Below are 22,619 nucleotides of genomic sequence, written 5' to 3'. Positions count from 1 at the left end.
TTTTTTAAAACTTTGATTCTGTTGGAGTGTGTAAATATTAAGAAGAACCTCTGTAAGGTTTCTATAAGGCCTACACCAATTAAAAATTTCATCAATACTGTACCAGTGTTCCCTGTTTTTCCTTCCTCCTCACCAACATTTGGTATTTTGCTATTTATTTTCTCTTTGTATTTGTGCTGTTTTTGATGACAGTCATTTTGACAGATGTTAGGTGATATTTCTTTGTAGGTTTGATGAAAATCAAACCTGATGATTAGCAATGTTAAGAAATTTTTCATGTACCTGTTAGAAATCTATGTCTTATTTAGAAGAATGTCTATTCCAGGCTTCTATTGATTTGTTACTGGGGTCTTGGTTTTCTTGATGTTGAGTTCTATGAGCTATTCATAAATTTTGATATTAACCCCTAGTGGTCATATCATTTGCAAATATTTTCTCCCTTTCCATATGTTGTCCTTTCATTTGGCCAATTGTTTTGCTTGTTGTGCAGAAGCTTTTAATTAGGTCTCATTCTTTTTTTGTTTTTGCTTCTATTTCTTTTGCCTTAAGAGACAGATTCAGATCGCTTCTCGGCCTTTTGGCTAAGATCAAGTGTAGTATCTGTTCTTATCAGTTTAATATCTGATACGTCCTCTATCCGAGGACTAAAAAAAAAAAAAAAGAGACAGATTCAAAAACATATTGCAATGATTTGTTATGAAAAACTGTCTTACCTACATTCTCTTTTAGGAGTTTTATGGTTTCAGGGCTTACATTTAGGGCTTTAATGCATTTTTAATTTACTTTTGTATGCGGTCTGAGGAAATGTTCAACTCTATCCTCTTACATATAACTGTCTAGTTTTCTCAGCATCAGTCATGGATGAAATTCCAAGACACATTTTTTAGTCTTTTCCTGAGAAGAGAATCTGTAACTGGGAGAAACTTATCGATTTCTATTCTTTTCAGCAGAAGGTGGCTTCATTTCTGGGGTCAGGAACCTCTGTGAGAAAGTGAGTGTCACATGGTGAACCGATCTTTTCTTTTGTATGTAGACATTCAGATTTTCCTTTTCTAATAACTAGGCACTTGATCCTGAACTGGAGAACGGGGCATTCCAGTAAAAGAAAAGGCATCAATGTCCCTGGACAGTCATTTGTCAATAATTCAAAAGTACAAAATTTTCCTAGTAAGTCAGAATTTTAGTCATAGTAGCAGTGGGCAGACAGAAAGGCAGAGGTCAAAGGGAAAATTTTAAAGCCCAATTTTTTTCTGTTTTCAAGAATCAGTACTAAGATATTGAATGTGCATACAAACACACACACACACACAAAGAGAAACACTGGAAAAGTCCTCCTTGATAACCCTTCTCTCATCAAAGGTCTTCCTAAAATGAGAAAGTTGAGAATTCCTGAGAACAAACAGGAATAAAAGCAGCGATAGCTTAAACAGATAATCCATTTTATTTCTTGAGAAAGAAAAAAATGAACTATGATTTGGTTGGAGGAAGACTGGGGAAAAAACTCCAAAAGACATGGGGATTCCATCAGTCCCTGAAAGAATATTCATTTCAGAAATAATTCCTTCTCTAATCTCACTAAAGGAAGATAGCAGACTTTTCTCTTCCTTCTTGTGAACTTTCACCTCAATGCAAAAGTCTGACCAGGGCTCAGAAAACATTTATCTACACCACTGTTAAGAGATCCCATGACTATACTTTAGAGTATTAATGTATCACTGGGAATGTAATCACTGTGAATTTTTTAAAGCTGGACAAACAGACCATGGGTTTCTCTGGTGGCTCAGACAGAAAAGAATCAGCCTACAATGCAGGAGACCTGGGTTCGATCCATGAGTCAAGAAGATCCCCTGGAGAAGGGAATGGCTACCCACTCCAGTATTCTGGCCTGAAGTATTCCATGGTCAGAGGAGCCTGGCAGGCTATAGTCCATGGGGTCGCAAAGATTTACACGTAACCGAGTGACTTGCACTTTCAAACAGGCCACAAAGTAAAATTCAACTTCAATGAAATAGTATTACTACAGAAAATGTTTAAAATGTGAGACAATGTGGCTATCCAAAAACATTTATTTAGCAATTAGGTAAGACTGAGAAAAAATTGCAATTCTTCAATCAATTTATTCTGTTTCTAAAAACAAAGAAATAATGTGGAAAATAAAGTAACATGCATTCTGAAAATGATTTATTTCAATCACAGTGAGAAGGAAACAAAAAGGAATAGACATTTATACTGGGCTTCCCTTTATGGGCTTGAAATTACAGAAGTTATTGCAAATGTTGTATTGTTTAATTTTCACAATATTAATCAGGTGATTTTTTAAATGAGAAACTGAACTCCATAGAGTTTAGTTTACTTGATAAGAGCTATTATGTAGAAACATAAGAATTATAATAAAATTCTGTGATCACACACACACACACACTTTTCTATGGCAAGAAGAGCTAGAGTAGTCTTGACGCAGCACAAAGGAATCTAGGATCTGAAAAATGAGACTTCAGTGAAAAGAACCGTAGTATTCCTGAAGGAACAAATCTGTTTAATGAGACACTGATATAGGTTCTTTGTTTAGTAATTAAAAGATAAAATATTTATTATTGAGACAGTTATATGCTTTACACTGAGTTGCATTTATTTTTTCACAATGATCTTGTGTATGGTACAATTTTATAACAAGATTATTTTAAGATAATAAACATATCGCTTAAATGTGCTATTTAAGTTTACACTTCTAAAATGTAGAGACAGGGCTTGAACTTAGACACTCTGAACACAAAACTTTCATTCTTAGTACATATGATTTATGATATTTTTTCCTCAATTTCTTAATGAACATGGGCATCATGGATAAACTCAAACACAGCTCAGCACTCACTCTTTAGTGAAGGACTCCTATACTATGTCTAATATACAAATGTTTTTGAAAAGCTTTCTTTCACTTTCTCAGTCAGTGGCAGAGTAAATGAGATTGTAAAATTTGGCAAAGGTGTTACATCAATACTGCTCTTTCTTTATGGGGCATCCATCATTTTACCATGGAGTATGGAAAAATAATTAAGATTTTCTAACACATACATGATATTGGGGAAAATATGACACAAGGGAAATTGTTCACCCTTCTAATGAATGAAGGATGTTCAAATGGAAAAAAAAGAGAGGCAGCAAGGAAAAAGGGTAAGAATGTTGCAGATAAGCACAAGTGTGTCAGATGTACTTACAGTAAGAGGCATTATAGAGGAGTGAGTGTGAATGTAAGAAGACTCAACAGCTTGGTGAGCACAGAGTCATGGGGGCATCACAGTTCATAGGATTGAAATATGGAACTATGTTCTGAGGAAAGGAACATGAAGAGAATTTATAAATGGGAAACCCATGGTTGGTGACATTGAGAAATAAGACAGTGCGAGCCTCATAGTCTAGGAAAATCCCAATACGATGGGGAGAAACACTCAGGGAGAGGGTTAAAATCTCAGGACCTGAGAAGGAAGACTCAAAGGCTTTATATACAGAATCATGTTTTAACCCTATGACCCAATAGCCATTTTTAGGTTGATATCTTGAATAAACATTTTGAGAATTTCCACAATTTCTATTTTTAGGTTGATATACTGAAAAAGCATTTGGATAAATTCCATTTCCAAAATTTCCAAATATTGGTGGTTCTATCATGATATTTTCACCACATACCCCCAAGATCCAGGCACGTTTCTTTGACACGTCTACCTCCCAGTAATGTCTCCCTGATGTGATAACTGGGGAGCCCAGGACACTAAAAACTTCACAATTATCATTCAAATACACATTAGAGCGTTGGTCATTGGATGCATATCTCACTTGTCTCTGATCCGGAGAAATGACAACATTTGCACTCCTTGGAGAATTCAGGGTCACCTGAACTGTTGAAAAATATAGGCTTGGGTTAGGGTAATGATGTAGTTTTCTTATGACATTTTGAAAGGGATCTTTAGAATGACTTGACTGGAAAAGTAATATGTTTGCATGTGTTGGGAGGGAAAACATGGGTCTTAAAACATGAGACCTATTAGAAAATGAAAAATTCTAAAAGATGATGAGAATAGGGTGGCTTGATTATACTGTGATGTCTCCTTACCCCAGTAGCGTTGCACATCTGTCAGCTCTGAAATGAGAAAAAAAATCCACAATATTAAATATAAGCAATAGAGTCAGCCCTGAAACCTATTTTCTTCCAGATGAGGGGAATGGCCATGATGAGGTAGTGAACTGGGGAAAGACAGGATGAACCAAGCCCCCGGTCACCCCCCATAAATATGACCAAATCATTAGCACATAGTGTCTGGGCTTTGCTGTCTCCTCCACACATAGAAATTGGAGCCCCCTACCCATTTTCCCTCCGTCAAAGAGGCCCTCCTACACCCACTTGGGTAGCATTCCTCACCATTAAACACACGCAGTATCTCTCTCAGATCAGGAGCTCGAAACACTCTCCTCTGTTCCTTGGGGAAAGATTTTGGCTTCTTCAGAGCCAAGGTTTCACTCCTAGGGAAGACAAATTTGATGCTCACAAATGTGATTGATTTTTTTCCCTTTAAACCACTGGCTTGCTATGTGTTCACCCTGTTTATGGGCTTGAATTGTCTTTCCTGGAGACCTTGGGAAAGAAGAGAGTGGATGCCTGATCTTGGAGCAAGAAAGAACGTGTTCATGTCTACCTTCCCAGGTACCCTCTGTGTGACCTGGATGGTCTTAAAATGTCAGAAGGGGAGTTTCTTCCTTCTATAATGAAATCATTAACCCATCACACTCCACCTCCTAGGGATCATATGAAATTATATGAAGCAATGGATTTAACAAAACAAAACTTTGGTGTCTAAAAAAAATAATTTGTGGAACATTTCCTGCACAGATATGTGTTTCCAGGAAGGAGTCAGAAAGTGAGGTTGCAGAATCTGGCTCCTGGGTATTTGAGACATAGCAGGTATGAGAACACTCTCTAGAGTCCCAAGATCTTCAAAGAGTGCTGTCCAATAGAGAGGCTCTCGGAATACCCTGAGATTTCATAATCACTAGGAATAATTACAAACCCTTGGAAAAGAAGACATTATGAATAATAAAGTAGTCTGACTTTCATGTGTTTGCAAAGATCTTGATGCTGCCATGTAGGTGTGCAAATGCAGACACAATGATGTTAACCTTTCTGTTCTGGTTTCTAAAGGATGTGACCAAGATTGGTCAATAGTTTGGTCCAGGGCCAAAATATCCCTTGAGATTCAAATCTGTTTTGGAAACCTAAGCCGAAAAACATACAAGGACTTTTATCTCTTCTGGGAGCAGAAATTAAAATATAAAGGAGTTGTCTCTAATTCTAAGTGTTTGGCGGGAAAAGAAGACTCAACCTTCACATGACAAGTCAAGCACCTACTAAATATGGGAACCTGAGTTGCACATTGACACACAGTGTGAATTAATTTTATGAAGTCGTGGGGATCTGATACTGTATTGCCTTATTCTTAATACTGGTACTGACCCAAACTCTGCAACTTCCCACAACCAATATTCTTTAATATAGAATCCAGTCCATTATCAATGTTTATAAAACAATCTAGCCCTGATGTATGAATAGAAATTTAAAATAAGACTATCCTCCATTTTTCTGCCTTGAGCATTGTTTTATCCTAACTGGCTATCAGATAACTGTAAGGGGTTTATTTTATTTTCACAGCATAAATGGACTATCTCTGGTTTCCCACACATACCTTTTTATGATAACATTCGCATCCTAGTGAGAAAAGAGAAAACATGCGTCAAAAAGTAATAAGTCTCCCCACTTCCCAAGCTTATTCACATCCCCATCAGCCATCGATTGTGGGAATAAAAATGGTCTCAATGTGAGAGCCAAAAAGTAGAGACAAGAATGAAGCCAGTCATTCCAGAAGACACACGCGATGTTGTCAGATTTCCCAAAGGTAAAAGGCTTTGACCCTTGTAGAAGCATGAAGGAGACTTCTAGTGTCTGGAGATGAGACATATTTAGGGGAAAACAAAAAGCTTGTAAGTTTGGTGTCCCATGAGATGATGTGAATAATTCACAGTTCTTCCATTTATTCAACAATAGTGCACAGTCATGTATTATTATTTGCCAAGCATTAAACCAGGCTTTGGAGAATCAAAGAAAATTCATAATCCTAATATTCCTCAAGCTATTTATACTGCACTTGTTGAGAGTACAAGCAAACAAATGTATTACTGTAGGTGGTTCTTTGGTCTCTCTCATCTCATTTTATACACTATAAGTGATCTCATACTCTCTTAAATCCACATACACACAAGTACAGTTGATTTCTAATGCCTTAGTTTTACTCACCTTTGTCTCTTAAATGCTTGTTAATATATTCGGTTAAACATAAGCCACAGGAATCAGTAACTTAGGATGTCTAATATGTAACTTACTATTCATCAACCAGATTGTCTCCTCTCTTGTACCCCATTTTTAGCATGTTACCAATATGCATTCAGTCACTGTCCAAAAACTAGAGCATTTATCTGTACTGTAGTCTATACTGAGTCTGCTTAGTCCATGGCTTAACAGGTTTTAGCCATGTAATCTTCTTAATCATCACATAAATTATTAGTTTATTGGTTAGAATAGGTATGCACCATTTTATCTGATCTGTTTTTCATGAAGCTTTATTTCTTCCATGTCAACAAAAACAAGAGCAACCAGTGGTCTTTGATAAAAATTCTCTGTGTTAAAGCTCTTTGTGTGTATCACAAAAATTAAGTAAAATTAGAATAAGTAGAGAGAAAATAAATGATGATGGGGGGTCAATTGCAAATTTAGTCAAAGTCTAATTCTTAAGCCCAAACCTTGTCATCAGAAGCTGGCTTGTGTCTTTTGCCAATTCTATTCATTCCACCTCTACTGACTTTATTCTCAGTTTAAAGAGAAGATGAATCTCCTGATATAAACCCCAGAAGAGAACTTTCCCTTCCAGTGTAAGCAAAAGTTCAGAAGCCTGCAGTGATTAGTTTACATAGAATCAGGTGTCCATAGTGAAATAATCATTGTGTTGTTGCTGGAAAGAAATAAAGCAATGTTACAGGAAGGTTCTGTATTTGCTGAAAATAAGTTAGTTTTAGTGTGAAGTAGATCACTGTAATCACTAGAGCAACCACAGGGGGGAAAAATTTTTTTTAATACAGTTAGATAATAGGAAAGCTTAAAATTTTACGACAGGAATATTTGTTTAACACAAAAGCAGCTAGTTAAGAAGAAAGAGAAGAAAGAAAACTACAGTAGCCAAATAGAAAGCAAATAGTGAAGTTGAAATACAGCTATATCAGTATTTGTATTAAAGCTATCACCTTAATACCCAAATTAAACAGTTAGAGATTGTTGGATGGGATAACAAGGAAGAATTACTGATTGTCATTTATAAGAGATGTATTTTAGACTTAAAGATACAAATTGAAATCATTAAGAGCTCGCATCATCTATAGTTTTCCTCTTTTTACTTTTGCCTAAAGATACAAACAGGCAAAAGTAAAAAGAGGAAAACTATAGATAATGCAAGCTCTAATGATTTCAAATTTTTATACTACTATTAGAAAAAAACTGACTCTAAAACAATAAAAATTATGAACGAATGAGAGGATAATTTTATAATGATAAGAGGTTTAGTATATCAAAAGATAAACCAATTATACATGTGCATACACCTAACAATAGAGCTTTAAAATTCACCTAGCAAAATTAAAAGGAAAAATGCAGGATTTAACAATAGCAGTTGCAGATTTCAACTCACTCTCAATAATGAGAGAATAGTTTGTATGGAAACCACCCAATTATAGAAGACATGGACAATACAATCTACCAACTTGACCTGACATCTATAGACCATTTCACCCAATGAATGGAGAATATACAATCTTTTCATATGTAAATTTTTCTGGACATACAATATCTGAGGCCATAAAGAATCATCAGTGAATTTAAAAGTTTAAAGGAATAAAATATATATTCTCTGATTACAATTGAATTAAATTTGAAATCTACAGCAGAAGTAAAATTCACAAATCACCAAGGATTAGTAATTAACAACACACCTTCAAATATCTACTTTTTAACAATAAGAAATTGCATAGGAAATTGGAAAATAAGTTTATCTGAATAAAAACAAACACTAAATCAAAATGAATGGAAAAAAACTAAGACACTGGTGCTTATATTATTAAGATGCTCTCAAATCAGTGATCTACTAAGAAAGGTTATTAAAAAACAGTGCACACATTACACATGCACACATGCACACACAAAAGAGTACAAACACACAAAGAAACCAATAAATGTGAGAGCAGAAATAAATGCATAAGAAAATTTACAAAATAAACAAAATCAATGAAACAATGCTTTTGAAAAAAAATTAATATAATTGACAAAAATAACTAAAAGGAGTAGGGAAAAAAATGAAAGAGCAAAATCTGGAATACAAAAAGGGACTTCGCTCTGAGTACTATAGAAATTAAAGGACAATAAGCAATTGTTATAACTAACTTTATGTTTAGAAACCAGACAACTTAGGATAGACAAATTCCTACAAAAATATACAATAAAGGACTAACAGATTGCAAAAATCTAAATAATCTTAGTACAAGTAAAAAAGAAAGCAAAAAAAAATGTATATTTTAAACTTTTCCAATAAGAAAAACCCAGAGTGAAATGGCGATGCTGGTAAATTATATGGAGTATTTAAAGATAAATAACAGTTCTTCATAAACTGTCTTCAAAAACAGAAAAAAGGTAGACAATCTCAACACATTGAGGAAAAAAAACTTCTTGGAATCTGAAGTGAATTTGTCTGTGATAATCTGAATCATGAAAAGGTACTTGATAAATGTTTAGCATTGGCCCACAGAAAACAGGGGCTTATGGAAAATCACTGAACACAATAAATAATCTCTAGACGGTGAAATGTTTGCAATGAGCTTGATAACAATAAAAATAGAACTTTCCCTTGTTATTCTTACATTGAATAATTCAGTTATTCTTACAACCTCTGAAATAGATGCAGAGAAGGTATATTGCAGGGTCAAAGCAACCTCCGCGAGGGCATCAGAAGGATCACAGGAACATATTTCTCTCATGCCTCAGATGCTGGGGTTCCTTTCCAAGTCTTACCTGCAGCAGCTCCATTGTTGATCCCTGCAAATGGCGCTCCACATCTGAGATGAGATTGCTCACCAACAGCTTCTCTTGGACCAGATCATTCTCAGATTCTGCCAGCTCTTTGAGAATAACTCCCAACTCATCCTTCAGCTTTCTCAGTTCCTTCATCTCCTCACTGTCCAGGATTTGTCTTAGTTGTGTAAACTTTCCCTGGACATTTTGTATCTCATTTTCTATTTGAATCTTCAGGAATGAAAAAAGACAGAGAGAGGTACTTGGACCACTGGCCTGGGACTGGGAGCCAGAAATATAACTCTTCTGCTTGGGAAGTTCCCACAAGGAGTGAAAGTCTCTCAGTCATGTCTGACTCTTCACAACATCATGGGCTACACAGTCCATGGAATTCTCTATGCCAGAATACTGGAGTGGGTAGCCTTTCCTTTCTCCAGGGAATCTTCCCAACCTAGGGATTGAACCCAGGTCTCCCACATTGCAGGTGGATTCTTTACCAGCTGAGTATAAGGGAAACCCAAGAATACTGGAGTGGGTAGCCTATCCCTTCTCCAGGGGACCTTCCCAAACCAGGAATTGAACTGGGGTCTCCTGCATTGCAGGTGGATTCTTCACCAATTGAATTATCATGGAGGCCCACAAGAGAGTGAAATAGAAAGAGGAAAGCAATACTGGGGGTAGCTGACTTTGTTTATATATTTTTTCTCTACACCATATTTCAAAATAATGGTCCCAAGTCTGCACTGTTGAGGACAACTCAGAGCCAAAAGGGATCTCTGGGTGTGGGCAGCCTTCACACATCTGTCCAGGATGCTCATGCCTCCCTCCAATACTCCTGACCTCCTCCCACCACCCTCTCCCAAAAAGTTGAACACTGAGGACAGAACCATGAGCCATTGTCAGATATCTCCCTGAGAAGACTAATAAACTTGATAAGAATGGAATATAAAATTCCCTAGCCATCCTCATCAGAGAGGCCCTCTCTATAAAACTCCCCCTCCAGTATTTATGTTTATTTGTGATATGGTCACTTTTTAATACCACACTGATTACGGGACGGCTGAAGAAAAGGATGAGCCAAATGACTTAACTGTCATGGTACAAAGAAAAAGGCAGCTCCTTGTGACCAACCCAAGGTCCTGCATAGATACCTGTCTAACTTTCTCGGGAAGTGTCTCCTCATACCTTCCAAGTAGACATCTCTTCTCTGACTTTAATTTCCAAATCCTCAGCTTCCTGTTTTTTCCCCTTCAGCCTCTGCAGACATGATTGGAGCTTTTTCTGTGAGAAAAGAATCACACCAGTGTCAAGATATGGGCTTTCTCAGCAACACTATAGTGGATAAATAAGGCTGATTTTCAAAGAGAAGAGACTTTACAAAAAATGAGAAAGTGACTAGAATCTGTGACTTGGAAGAAGACCTTGATGTTGAATGTGTTCTTTGAGACTCAAGATATAGGAGTCACTGCTCCCTCACCAAGAGAAGACTGGTTCTCTTTGTTCTGGAAGAAACTCGATTCTGTAAGAAAGAAAAACTTACAGCTCAACCCACCCAGTGCCCTAGTTACCTATCATGTTCAAAAGGGTAATGAGAGTTTCTCATGGCCCCCGATGTGCATGCACCAGCACAAGGAACATGAATGTCTACTTCTGCCTGAGAGCCCATTTGTTTGCTTATACTTGGGTGGAATGCACAGAAATTTTCTTTACATGTCAGAAGGTAGGTATACGAAGAAAAGAGATCACAGGCCTCAAGTCCCTGGTAGCCAGGTAATTAAAGTCCAATGCAAAGTAGAGATTTCCCTCAAGTACCATTTCCTGCTCTGTTTTTTTCTCCATTCTGGTCTCTTACCTGGTACTCTGACGCAATCTCCTCCATGAGGAATGTGTTGTGACCTCGGTGCTCCTGAGATCGCTCACAAAGCCAACAAATGACCTTCCCATCCTGCTCACAGAAGATCTGGAGTTTCTCTCCATGGTGAGCACAGAGATTTCTCTCTTGCTCCACCTCTGGGCTCACCTTAACCTCTCGGAGCCTCTGCACTATATTGGCCACATTCCTGTTAGGCCGCAGGTTCCCAGGCTCAAAACTAACTCTGCACACAGGGCAGCTTCTCTTCCCCTCTTGGCCAATTATGGATTCCTTGTTGTTTCCAGTGATACAGGCTTGACAGAAGGTGTGGCCACAGTCAAGGCTCAGGGGTTCTGTCAGAAGCTCCAGGCAAATGGGGCAGGTCACCTCCTCCTGTATGTTCATCAGGATTCCTGAAGCCATGGCAGCTGCTCACCTGCTCCTTATTGTCTTGACTTCTGCCAGTTCTCTCGCTCACAGATCCCTGAATGATTGGAAAGGTTAAAAGTGAAGAGTAAGAAAAGTAGAAGTAAAATGACACTAGTTATCTAGAAATCAAGGATGACCCGAGAACAAAATATTGAAGGGTAAAACATAAAAGGTGGAGACATAAAAAAAGAGCTTCTTGACCTGGTAAAATTATTTTTTATAATAATTCTAAACATTTTATTTCCAGTTCACGTCACATGACAAATTTCATCTATCCTTATTTATGTGTCGATTGTTATTTTTCTTTACCAAAACAAAAACTAGTGAGCTTTTCTTACTAAGATCTGTGCGTGACCCACCATCTACCCTGCTTTCCTCCTCCATGCTAAAAGCACATCCTCAATGTAAAAAACCCTAAACTACTTAAGTATTTGGGCTTTTATACCTGCTCTTCTCTCCTCATGGTGTATCAGTATTACTCACTCTTTTTTTTTTTGATGGAAGTATAGTTGACTTAGAATGTTGTGTTAGTATTAAGTGTACAATAAAGTGATTATATATATATATATATATATATGCTAAGTTGCTTCAGTCGTGTCCAACTCTGTGTGACCCTATAGACAGCAGCCCACCAGGCTCCCCCGTCCTTGGGATTCTTCAGGCAAGAACACTGGAGTGGATTGCCATTTCCTTCTCCAATGCATGAAAGTGAAAAGTGAAAGTGAAGTTGCTCAGTCATGTCTGACTCTTCGCAACCCCATGGACTTCAGCCTACCAGGCCCCTCCATCCATGGGATTTGCCAGTCAAGAGTACTGGAGTGGGGTGCCATCGCCTTCTCCAATATGTGTGTTGGTGTGTGTGTGTATATATATATATATATATTCTGTGCCGTGCTGTGCTTAGTTCCTCAGTTGTGTCCGACTCTACGACCACATGGACTGTAGCCTCCTAGGCTCCTCTCTCCATGGAGATTCTCCAAGCAAGAATACTGGAATGGGTTGCCATGACCTCCTCCAGGAAATCTTCCCAACCCAGGAATTGAACCAGGGTCTTCTGCATTTCAGGTAGATTCTTTACCACCTGAACTACAGGGGAAGCCTATATATATATATATATAGGGTTCTGGGTTCATTCCCTGGGTTGGGAACATCCTCTGGAAGAGGGCATGGCAACCCATGCCATTATTCTTGTCTGGAGAATCCCATGGACAGAGAAAGTTTGAGGGCTATAATCCATAGGGTGTCAAAGAGTCGGACACAGCTGAAATGACTAAGCATGCACACACATGCACGTGTGTGTGTGTCTGTGTGTAGGGCTTTCCAGGTGGCACAGTGGTAAAGAATCTGCCTGCCAAAGCAGGAGATATGGGTTTGATCGCTGGGTCAGGAACATTTCTGGGGTAGGAAGTGACAGCCCACTCCAGCATTCTGGCCTAGAGAATCCCATGGTCAGAGGAGCTTGACAGGATAGTCCATGGAATCTGAAAGATTTGGACACAACTGAGACTGGGCGGGCATGCATATGTATATGTGTGTGTGTGTGTATACATATATATCAGATCAGATCAGATCAGTCACTCAGTCATGTCCGACTCTTTGCGACCCCATGAATCGCAGCACGCCAGGCCTCCCTGTCCATCACCAACTCCCGGAGTTCACTCAGACTCACGTCCATCGAGTCAGTGATGCCATCCAGCCATCTCATCCTCTGTTGTCCCCTTCTCCTCTTGTCCCTAATCCCGCCCAGCATCAGAGTCTTTTCCAATGAGTCAACTCTTCACATGAGGTGCCCAAAGTACTGGAGTTTCAGCTTCAGCATCATTTCTTCCAAAGAAATCCCAGGGTTGATCTCCTTCAGAATGGACTGGTTGGATTTCCTTGCAGTCCAAGGGACTCTCAAGAGTCTTCTCCAACACCACAGTTCAAAAGCATCAATGCTTCAGCGCTCAGCCTTCTTCACAGTCCAACTCTCACATCCATACATGACCACAGGAAAAACCATAGCCTTGACTAGACGAACCTTTGTTGGCAAAGTAATATCTCTGCTTTTGAATATGCTATCTAGGTTGGTCATAACTTTCCTTCCAAGGAGTAAGCGTCTTTTAATTTCATGGCTGCGGTCACCATCTGCAGTGATTTTGGAGACCAGAAAAATAAAGTCTGACACTGTTTCCACTGTTTCCCCATCTATTTCCCATGAAGTGATGGGACCGGATGCCATGATCTTCGTTTTCTGAATGTTGAGCTTTAAGCCAACTTTTTCACTCTCCACTTTCACCTTCATCAAGAGGCTTTTGAGTTCCTCTTCACTTTCTGCCATAAGTGTGGTGTCATCTGCATATCTGAGGTTATTGATATTTCTCCTGGCAATCTTGATTCCAGCTTGTGTTTCTTCCAGTCCAGCATTTCTCATGATGTACTCTGCATATAAGTTAAATAAGCAGGGTGACAATATACAGCCTTAACGAACTCCTTTTCCTATTTGGAACCAGTCTGTTGTTCCATGTCCAGTTCTAACTGTTGCTTCCTGACCTCCATACAAATTTCTCAAGAGGCAGATCAGGTGGTCTGGTATTCCCATCTCTTTCAGAATTTTCCACAGTTTATTGTGTTCCACACAGTCAAAGGCTTTGGCATAGTCAATAAAGCAGAAATAGATGCTTTTCTGGAACTCTCTTGCTTTTTCCATGATCCAGCGGATGTTGGCAATTTGATCTCTGGTTCCTCTGCCTTTTCTAAAACCAGCTTGAACATCTGGAAGTGCACAGTTCACATATTGCTGAAGCCTGGCTTGGAGAATTTTGAGCATTACTTTACTAGCATGTGAAGTGAGTGCAATTGTGTGGTAGTTTGAGCATTCTTTGGCATTGCCTTTCTTTGGGATTGGAATGAAAACTGACCTTTCCCAGTCCTGTGGCCACTGCTGAGTTTTCCAAATTTTCTGGCATATTGAGTGCAGCACTTTCACAGCATCATCTTTCAGGATTTGGAATAGCTCCACTGGAATTCCATCACCTCCACTAGCTTTGTTCATAGTGATGCTTTCTAAGGCCCACTTGACTTCACATTCCAGGATGTCTGTCTCTAGGTCAGTCATCACACCATCGTGACTATCTGGGTCATGAAGATCTTTTTTGTACAGTTCTTCTGTGTATTCTTGCCATCTCTTCTTAATATCTTCTGCTTCTGTTAGGTCCATACCATTTCTGTCCTTTATCGAGCCCATCTTTGCATGAAATGTTTCTTTGGTGTCTCCGATTTTCTTGAAGAGATCTCTAGTCTTTCCTATTCTGTTGTTTTCCTCTATTTCTTTGCATTGATCACTGAAGAAGGCTTTTTTATCTCTTCTTGCTATTCTTTGGAACTCTGCTTTCAGATGTTTATATCTTTCCTTTTCTCCTTTGCTTTTCACTTCTCTTCTTTTCACAGCTATTTGTAAGGCCTCCCCAGACAGCCATTTTGCTTTTTTTGCTTTTCTTTTCCATGGGGATGGTCTTGATCCCTGTCTCCTGTACAATGTCACGAACCTCAGTCCATAGTTCATCAGGCACTCTATCTATCAGATCTAGGCCCTTAAATCTACTTCTGTATGTATATATATATACACACACACACACACACACACACAGATACATGTATATATATTCTTTCTCATATTCTTTTCCCATTAAAGTTTATTATAAGACATTGAGTATAGTTACCTGTGCTATATAGGAAACCCTTGTTTACCCATTTTAAGTATAGTAGGTTGTATATGTTAATTCAAAACTCCTAATTTGTTTCCCTTACCCATCCCCTTTGGTAACCATAAGTTTGTTTTCTATGTCTATGAGTCTATTTCTGTTTTGTAAATAAATTTATTTGTATCGTTTTTTTTAGATTCCAAATATAGGTGATATCACAATATTTCTCTTTCTCTTTCTGTCTTACTTCACTGGATATAATAATCTCTAGGTCCATCCATGTTGCTGCAAATGACATTATTTCATCCTTTTTTATGATTACTATTCCGTTGTATGTATTCTTTATTTATCTGTTGATGGACATTTAGGCTGCTTCCATATCTTGGCTATTGTAAATACTGCTGCAATGAGTACTGGGGTGGTGCATGCATCTTTTTGAATTAGAATTTAATCTGGATATATATCTAGGAGTGGGATTATAGGATTATACAGTAACTCTAAAAAACCTCCATAATTTTTGCCATAGTGGCTGCAAAAATTTACACTCCTACCAAGAGTCTAGAAGGATCCCCTCTTCCTTTACACCCTCTCCAGCATTTATTATTGGTAGCCTTTTAAATGATGGCCATTCTGACTGGAGTATGACTCTCTCATACTTCAGTACACTCTCTCTTTACATGTTCTTTTATGATGACTTATTATACTGTAACTCTTACCACCATTTGTTGAATATTTGCAATGATTTCCCTTATTATCACGCCATAATATACGACAATAGGTTTGTGTAGATAGTAAAAAAAAAAAAAAAAAATCCTTTATCAGATGTGAAAATAAAGATAGTGACCTACAAAAATCATATATCAATACACAGAATGGGAATTCAGGGTCTTCCTTGAGAGGCCTCCTACCCACTGAGTTAGTCAGAGACAAACAGAGGTCACTTCATGGACCCAATTAATACAAGGCAATGAGGGTGTAGAAGTAAGGAGACCTAGACCAGCTAGGAGGTCCTGGGTAGTCTCAAGTATGTAAATATTGATTTCATTTTGGTCTAGAAATATGTCAACCAAGGACATTGATAGGAGATTAATAACATGAAAGTATGAGGATGGCAAGGAGTGAGATGGTGCAAATAGATTCATAGGATCCCATGAGTCAAATACATAAGAAAACAGAAACACAGATGAAATTAATGTTGCTTTTGAGAAAAATATTCTCAAAATATTAGGCAAGATCATTCAACTAATTACTGTTGCCAAAAAATTGTGTATTGTCAATTGGACTAATATCCACACATAGAAAGTGGAAACATAGGGTTTAAATAAAATGAATGGGCTTACTATTCACTTAGAAAGTAATAGCAAATTAAAATTCAGTTATATATATATACATATACCAGGCTTCCCTAGTGTGTCAGATGGTTAAGAATCTATGATCAGTGCAGTAGACCCAGTTTCGATCCCTGGGCCAGGAAGATCCCCTGGAGAAGAGAATGGCAACCCACACCAGTATCCTTGCCTGAAGAATTCCGTGGACAGAGAAGCTAGGCAGGTTACAGTCCATGGGGATGCAAAGAGTCAGACACAACTGAGCAGCTAACACTTGTATATATATAAAGAGACAGAGAAAACATTACTAGGGAGACATATGTGTTGTTCAGAAATCAAAGACTGGGGCGAAATATGGAATTATCCAAAACTTCCAACTTAAAAACATAAGGATTGAACTGAAAACTGAAGAAGATGAAGGAGACATTAAACGAGAAAGAGAAAAAGTGTGTATTAGGTGAAGGAAATGATCTGTTTGTGGAAGACGTATCATCTTGTATGAGTTTTAAAACGCCAGTGTGGCTGTATACAGAAGACTGCTAGTCTTGTGTTACAAGAGGCTGCAGTGACATTAAATATGACACTTCCCAAATGATGTAACATTTGGGGACCCATTTTTGAGAGTCAGGAGAAGCGATCAATGTTTTCCCATCAGAGAAGAGTAAGGGCGTGACAAGCTGTGCCTTGGGTTGTGAGATGTTGAATGGAACCAGTGTGGAACTGGGAAGATCAGGCAGGATGCAGGCACAAGCTGCTCAGGGGAGAGATGGTGATAGCCTGAGGGACAAGATGATGAAGGAAATTCTGGGCAGCCCGTGAGAGTGAGAGATGAGAGGAGGTAAAGGACAGAACTGGGAGTTGAATTAGATATGTGGGAAAAAGGGTTAATATCAGTCCTGGACATTTTCCTCCTATAAAGATCATATTGCCTTTTTTTTTTTCCTAAGGTTTTTGTTGTTGTTGTTGTTGCTGTTTTCGTTGCATATGATTTGTGTTTCTGGGAAACCTACTGAATTACAACAAAGTGGAAAGTCAGCAGCCTTTCATGACCACATTGTTGACAGCAAGACTAGCTGTCATTTGGGTATGTATGAAGTGCATTTGGGCTAGAAAGACTTTGCATGGAATTTAAATGATGATTGATGAACATACATCTCATTTTTCACAAGGGAATTGTGAGTCTTCTGTCAAATATGTCTGTTTTAGGTCCCTAGAAGTTGTGCTCATAGTCATTTACAAAGAGTTCAGATCTTTACAGAACTAGGCTTATCTCACCTGTGGTGGATTCACACACATCCATCTAGCATGGTTCCTTACAAAGCTGAGATGAGAGGGATAATGTCCCTCCTGTAAGGAACATCTCTGAGAGCTCAACTAAAGCAGCTGTGCCCAATGCTGTCTCTTGTCCTGTAACTCCCAGCTAAGCTTAGCCAACCTGGCAATTTATATCATATGAGGTTGTATGGGTAGGATTGGTGATTCCGATTGGAAACCACTGCTTGTGGTCAGTCGGTGGCGGTATCACAGAGTGGTAGCCCTGTGATGCTCATTCCTCAACCTGAACTCACTATGGCCCTGTGGCCATAGTCTAAACTCAGAGGGTCTATCAGAGGTTCCAGGCAAAGGGGACGATGAAGCAGCAAACAAGAAAGGGAAGCTCTCAAATGATATTCCTGTCTTAATGGCTGCCATAGTTTGATGACAAAAGAAAGATCTCCAGTGTGAGACAGCTAATAAGTCTCTGTTCACTCTGAACAAGGGAATGAAAGCTATACAGCCTGCACAGAGTTAAACTGAGACTTACTGAAACTCTCCAGCTGTGCCATGTTCATCCTACATGAAGGATCCTGATAAAGATGAGGCTGAATCAAAGTCTACAAACCATAAATGCTGGAGAGGTGTGGAGAAAAGGGAACCCTCTTACACGGTTGGTGGGAATGCAAACTAGTATACCCACTATGGAGAACAGTGTGGAGATTCCTTAAAAAACTGGAAATAGAACTGCCATATGACCCAGCAATCCCACTGCTGGGCATACACACTGCGGAAATCAGAATTGAAAGAAACACATGTACCCCAATGTTCATTGCAGCATTGTTTACAATAGCTAGGACACAGAGGCAACCTAGAATTCCATCAGCAGACGAATGGATAAGGAAGTTGTGGTACATATACACAATGGAATATCACTCAGCTATTAAAGAGAATGCATTTGAGTCAGTTCTAATGAGGTGGAGGAAACTGGAGCCTAATATACAGAGTGAAGTAAGTCAGAAAGAGAGAAACACTGATACAGTATATTAACACATATATATGGAATTTAGAAAGACAGTAACAACTCAATGTGTAAGACAGACAGCCCTCTGGATGGGGTGGGAGGCAGGTGGGAGGGGGGTTCAAAATGGCGGGGTACACATGTGCACCCGTGGCTGATTTATATCGATGTATGGCAAAATCCACCACAAAATTGTAAAGTAATTAGCCTCTAATGATTATATAAATAAATACATTAAAAAAAGATGAGGCTGAAAGTGAACCAGAAATATAATCCAGCTAATGTTACAGAGACTGAAAATATGCACTTTGCCACTGACTGCAAAGTTCAAGTACCCCAGATCACTCTCTGCTGAATAAGATCAAAGGTCAACATTATTCAAATCTATGACTAAAACTGTGATTCAAATCTGGTGAGAGGCCTCCAGTTATATCTCAACGCATTCAAGATCCAACTGATGCTCAGCTGCATCGAGAACCTATCGAGAAGGGAGGATCAGAACATGCATTCATGTTCTGCCATTCAAATTCTGCCACATGGGGTGGCAGAATTTATTTTCTCAGCAGAGATAAGACCTAATATCAAAACAGTGATCGCCACAATAGACACAGAAGATACTACTTCTTACATATGAAGAATGATACCCCACCACTACCTAAACAGTGACCCAATGTCTCCCTGACAAGCAGGAAGACAGATGTGGGAACATGAGTCACATCTGCCTGAGAAAAACTTCAGGTGATTCCACCTTACAGGTTAGTCATCTGACACTTGAGCTCATGAGAATACAAACTCACAATATCTCAGAGGTACCAACTACAAATCCACAAAAAAGGACATAAAACTGCAATAATTATGTAAAAATCCAAACAGGAAATTTATAAGCAGAAATTTCTTCTGTGACTGCAGTAAAGCTGTTTATCTAAATATGATAGAGCCACAAATTCCTGATGTTACACGGGAAACCATCATTTTTGTAAATCAAATTGGAAAGTGAAATTGTGCTTTGTTTTATGTGCTAGACAGTTTTCTACTATTATATAGTATAAACTACTTACAACACTTGCAAAATAAAACCTCAAGCAGTAAAGTAACAAATCTATTTGAAAATCATGTAGGAATTACCATGACAGAGGTTCACTGTGTGAATTCAGAAGATGTTTCTAACACTGACTGTGGCTGACAGGGTGACAAGGAATTTGTAGCAGAAGTGATAATGTCCAAATAAGATTCGGTCAACAGAGAAGAAGTTATGGTGAGAAAAGAGATTTGACTTTCGTTTTTGTGCCTTGACTACAGTGGGTACAGCTGTACCTTCTATAGGAAAGAGGAAGGTAGATAAATTCTAACTTAACTTCCTTCATAGGTCTCATGATGTGGTATAAGAATACTTCTCTAATATCTTTTGATATCCTTAGTAACAATCAAGTAACAAGTCTTTAAAACTTAAAGTTAGATGTCACTGTTACTAGAAATTAGATGCTTCCAGATGGTACTTCTGGAAGTTTTTCCCACATGCTCTACTTGCCCCAATCTCTCAGCTGAGCTGCTTCTGGGCGGCACATCCCACAGAAGGAGAAGCATGAACAGGTTAGGGATGTAAGGAAGTGCAGCATTTCCCTGTGTCTGGACAAGAGAATTCATGGGAGGCTGCAGAGCCCGCCAGATCTCACAGCATCTGACTCCTAAGCACAGGCAAGCCTAGATCATGAGAAATGATCTATACAGCCATGCAGAAATACTGTATTTCTACACTGATAGAAAAGAAAATATCAGGATGGGAAGAAAGACCTTTCGGCCTTTGACCTGTTATTGAGGAAAGGGGCTTTCTAACTCTGAAAGACCAAAGATTCTGGCTGTTCTCAGCATGTTCAATTCGTACTTACAAAATACAAAGGCTCTGTGGGTAGATTCAGCCTACAGAAATAAACAGTCCCTCCAGGGAACAAACAAAGCCTTTCTTTTCTTCCAATCACCTTTCTCCTAAGAATTCCCCTCCCCCAGACTGATCTTCAGTCAGCAGTCTCACCAGGAAGCCTGCAAGCTGGGCCTTTCCCTGTTTAGAACAGCTTGCAGACAACAAATAAAACTCACCTAAGCAGATTCCGTTTTTTTCTTGTGTATCTCTCAAATTCTGCCCTCCACAAACCGCTTAGGTATCCTCAGATATGAATGAAGAAGTTGTTATTCCTTGGAGAAGAGTAAACACATGTTTTGGACATATGTGTTCAGGATTCGCGCGCCTCAACAGGGGCCTGAAGGAAACTGAAAGTAAAATTCTAGTGGGTGGAGTTTGGGCAGGAAAGCAGAAGAGAAACTATATGCCAGTAAGAGACATCCACAAGGGGCCTCTGGAAACTAAGGAGGCTTTTGTGCCTGCGCTCGGTGAGTCAGTGAGTGCTTCTTATTCCTATCTCAGCTCTTCTCTGAGAAGCTATTCCCAAGTCTCTTCAAAATAATCAGTCCTTTGGAAAACTTAGGCTTCCTAAGCAATGCAATTTCACACACCCACCTTGTCTTGTTTCCTAACAAAGAGCTGTCCGATGCAGGAGTAAAGTATCCCCTTTACCCCAGTGAAGACCCACACTGAGGACTCCCTTCAGACAGCAGAATTGGCTTGCTCTTTACTGGCCTGTGTCCACCAGCTGAAGTAGGGAATCTGGCGAGTCTGTCCTATTAGGTCATGTTAGAGGAAATGGCTCAACAAACCTGAATCACTCAGGTGGTCACTTAGAAAGGTGATCACAGAGTGGTCGTTCACTGATGCTGACATTCAGAAGCTGGATGCTATGTGGCAAAATGACACTTTTACTAAACAGCTTGAGAAAGAGTAAACTGTAGGAGGGTTGTTTGTTGAACAATGACATCTAATACTATTTAACATATAATCCTTAGGATCTTATAAAATGAAGCTGTAAAATTAGTTTTGTGTGTTAACACCAACTGGTTCTTTGTGTCAGACGTTTCTAGATGTGTCTGTGTGGGTGTCGTTTCCAGATGCGATTAGAATTAGATCTGTGGACTCAGTAAAGTAGTTTGCTTTTTCCAGGGTGGGTGAGCATCATCATTCAATTTGTTGAGGGATCTGGAAAGAACAAACATGTGGAAGAAGGAAGAATTTGTTCTTCCTGTTCCTGCCTGCGTACTTGAGCTGAGATGCAGCTCTTCTATTGCATTTGGACTAGACTGTACTGTGGCCCCAAGCTTCGGACTTGGACTGAGTTACATAGATTTCCAGCTTGCAGACGGCAGGAATGGAATTTCTCATGGTGTGTAATTATGTGAGCCAATTCCTTACATTAAAGAATCTTCAAATAAATATTCATGATGACAATAGATATAGAAATAGGTATTCTGTTTCTCTGAAGTACCTTGAATAATACAGTAAAGAAAAAATGCTGTGTTTTTTCTGGGCAGAGGTGAACTATAATAAAGATAATGACACAGATAAGCAGCAATTACCAGAATGAGCCAAACAGTGATATTTTGGGTTTTTTTTTTAAATATTGAGTTGTATGAACTGTTTAAAATTTTGGATATTAACCCAGTATTCTTTATCTCAGTTGCAAATTATCTCCCATTCAGTATATCTTCATTTTGTCAAATGTTTCTTTCACTGTGTAAATGCTTTTAATTCAGTCCTATTTGTTTACTTCTGCTTTTATTCCTTTGCCTTTGGATATAAATCCAAAAATATATTGCTGTGATTTATGTGAAACAGTGTCTAATTATGTTCTCTTCTATGAGCTTTATGGTTTCAGGACTTACATTTAGGCCTTTAATCTATCTTGAGTTTACCTTTGTATACGGTGGGAGGAAGTGTTCGGTTCTCATCTCATGTGTGCAGTTATACAGTTTTCCCAGCACCAGTAACTGAGGAGCTTCCAGGCACCTTCTT

General features: G+C 38.8%; 1 protein-coding gene, 1 long non-coding RNA gene and 1 pseudogene across 4 annotated transcripts in view; 2 read left to right on the top strand and 1 right to left on the bottom strand.

Moving 5' to 3' along the window:
* The first annotated feature begins 561 nt into the window (after window positions 1-561).
* On the top strand, window positions 562-682 carry LOC113906078 (annotated as a pseudogene).
* Window positions 683-2,097: 1,415 nt separating this feature from the next.
* On the bottom strand, window positions 2,098-21,045 carry LOC113905590 (tripartite motif-containing protein 5-like). Of its 3 annotated transcripts, none has more exons than XM_027563103.1 (8): window positions 20,816-21,045; window positions 11,007-11,490; window positions 10,340-10,435; window positions 9,155-9,385; window positions 5,733-5,755; window positions 4,415-4,515; window positions 4,109-4,135; window positions 2,098-3,893 (listed from the first exon to the last, which is right to left on the bottom strand). In XM_027563103.1, the coding sequence occupies exons 2-8, from the start codon at window positions 11,427-11,429 to the stop codon at window positions 3,259-3,261; spliced, it is 1,536 nt and encodes a 511-aa protein (XP_027418904.1). In that variant the 5' UTR covers window positions 11,430-11,490; window positions 20,816-21,045; the 3' UTR covers window positions 2,098-3,258. The 3 variants fall into 3 exon arrangements, with proteins under 3 accessions (XP_027418904.1, XP_027418905.1, XP_027418906.1); XM_027563104.1 differs by having other exon boundaries at window positions 11,007-11,498; window positions 20,816-20,983; XM_027563105.1 differs by lacking the exons at window positions 2,098-3,893; window positions 4,109-4,135; window positions 5,733-5,755 and having other exon boundaries at window positions 4,422-4,515.
* The window catches only part of LOC113905596, a 53,566-nt gene continuing 51,973 nt past the window's right edge, over window positions 21,027-22,619 (top strand). The window contains exon 1 of the long non-coding RNA XR_003514688.1: window positions 21,027-21,106. This is a non-coding gene — a long non-coding RNA (uncharacterized LOC113905596). The remainder of the gene's footprint in view (window positions 21,107-22,619) is intronic.

This window comes from Bos indicus x Bos taurus, chromosome 15, assembly GCF_003369695.1.
Source record: "Bos indicus x Bos taurus breed Angus x Brahman F1 hybrid chromosome 15, Bos_hybrid_MaternalHap_v2.0, whole genome shotgun sequence".
Lineage (NCBI taxonomy): Eukaryota > Metazoa > Chordata > Mammalia > Artiodactyla > Bovidae > Bos > Bos indicus x Bos taurus.
This window is presented reverse-complemented; position numbering and strand designations above follow the sequence as displayed.

Coding starts and splice junctions, on each gene's coding strand:
- LOC113905590 (XM_027563103.1), bottom strand. CDS start 11,429: ATGGCTTCAGGAATCCTGATGAACATACAGGAGGAGGTGACCTGCCCC. Junction 4,516..5,732: donor GCGAATGTTATCATAAAAAG/GTATGTGTGGGA, acceptor TGTCTTCCCTAG/GAGTGAAACCTTGGCTCTGA. Junction 3,894..4,108: donor AGATGTGCAACGCTACTGGG/GTAAGGAGACAT, acceptor ATTTTTCAACAG/TTCAGGTGACCCTGAATTCT.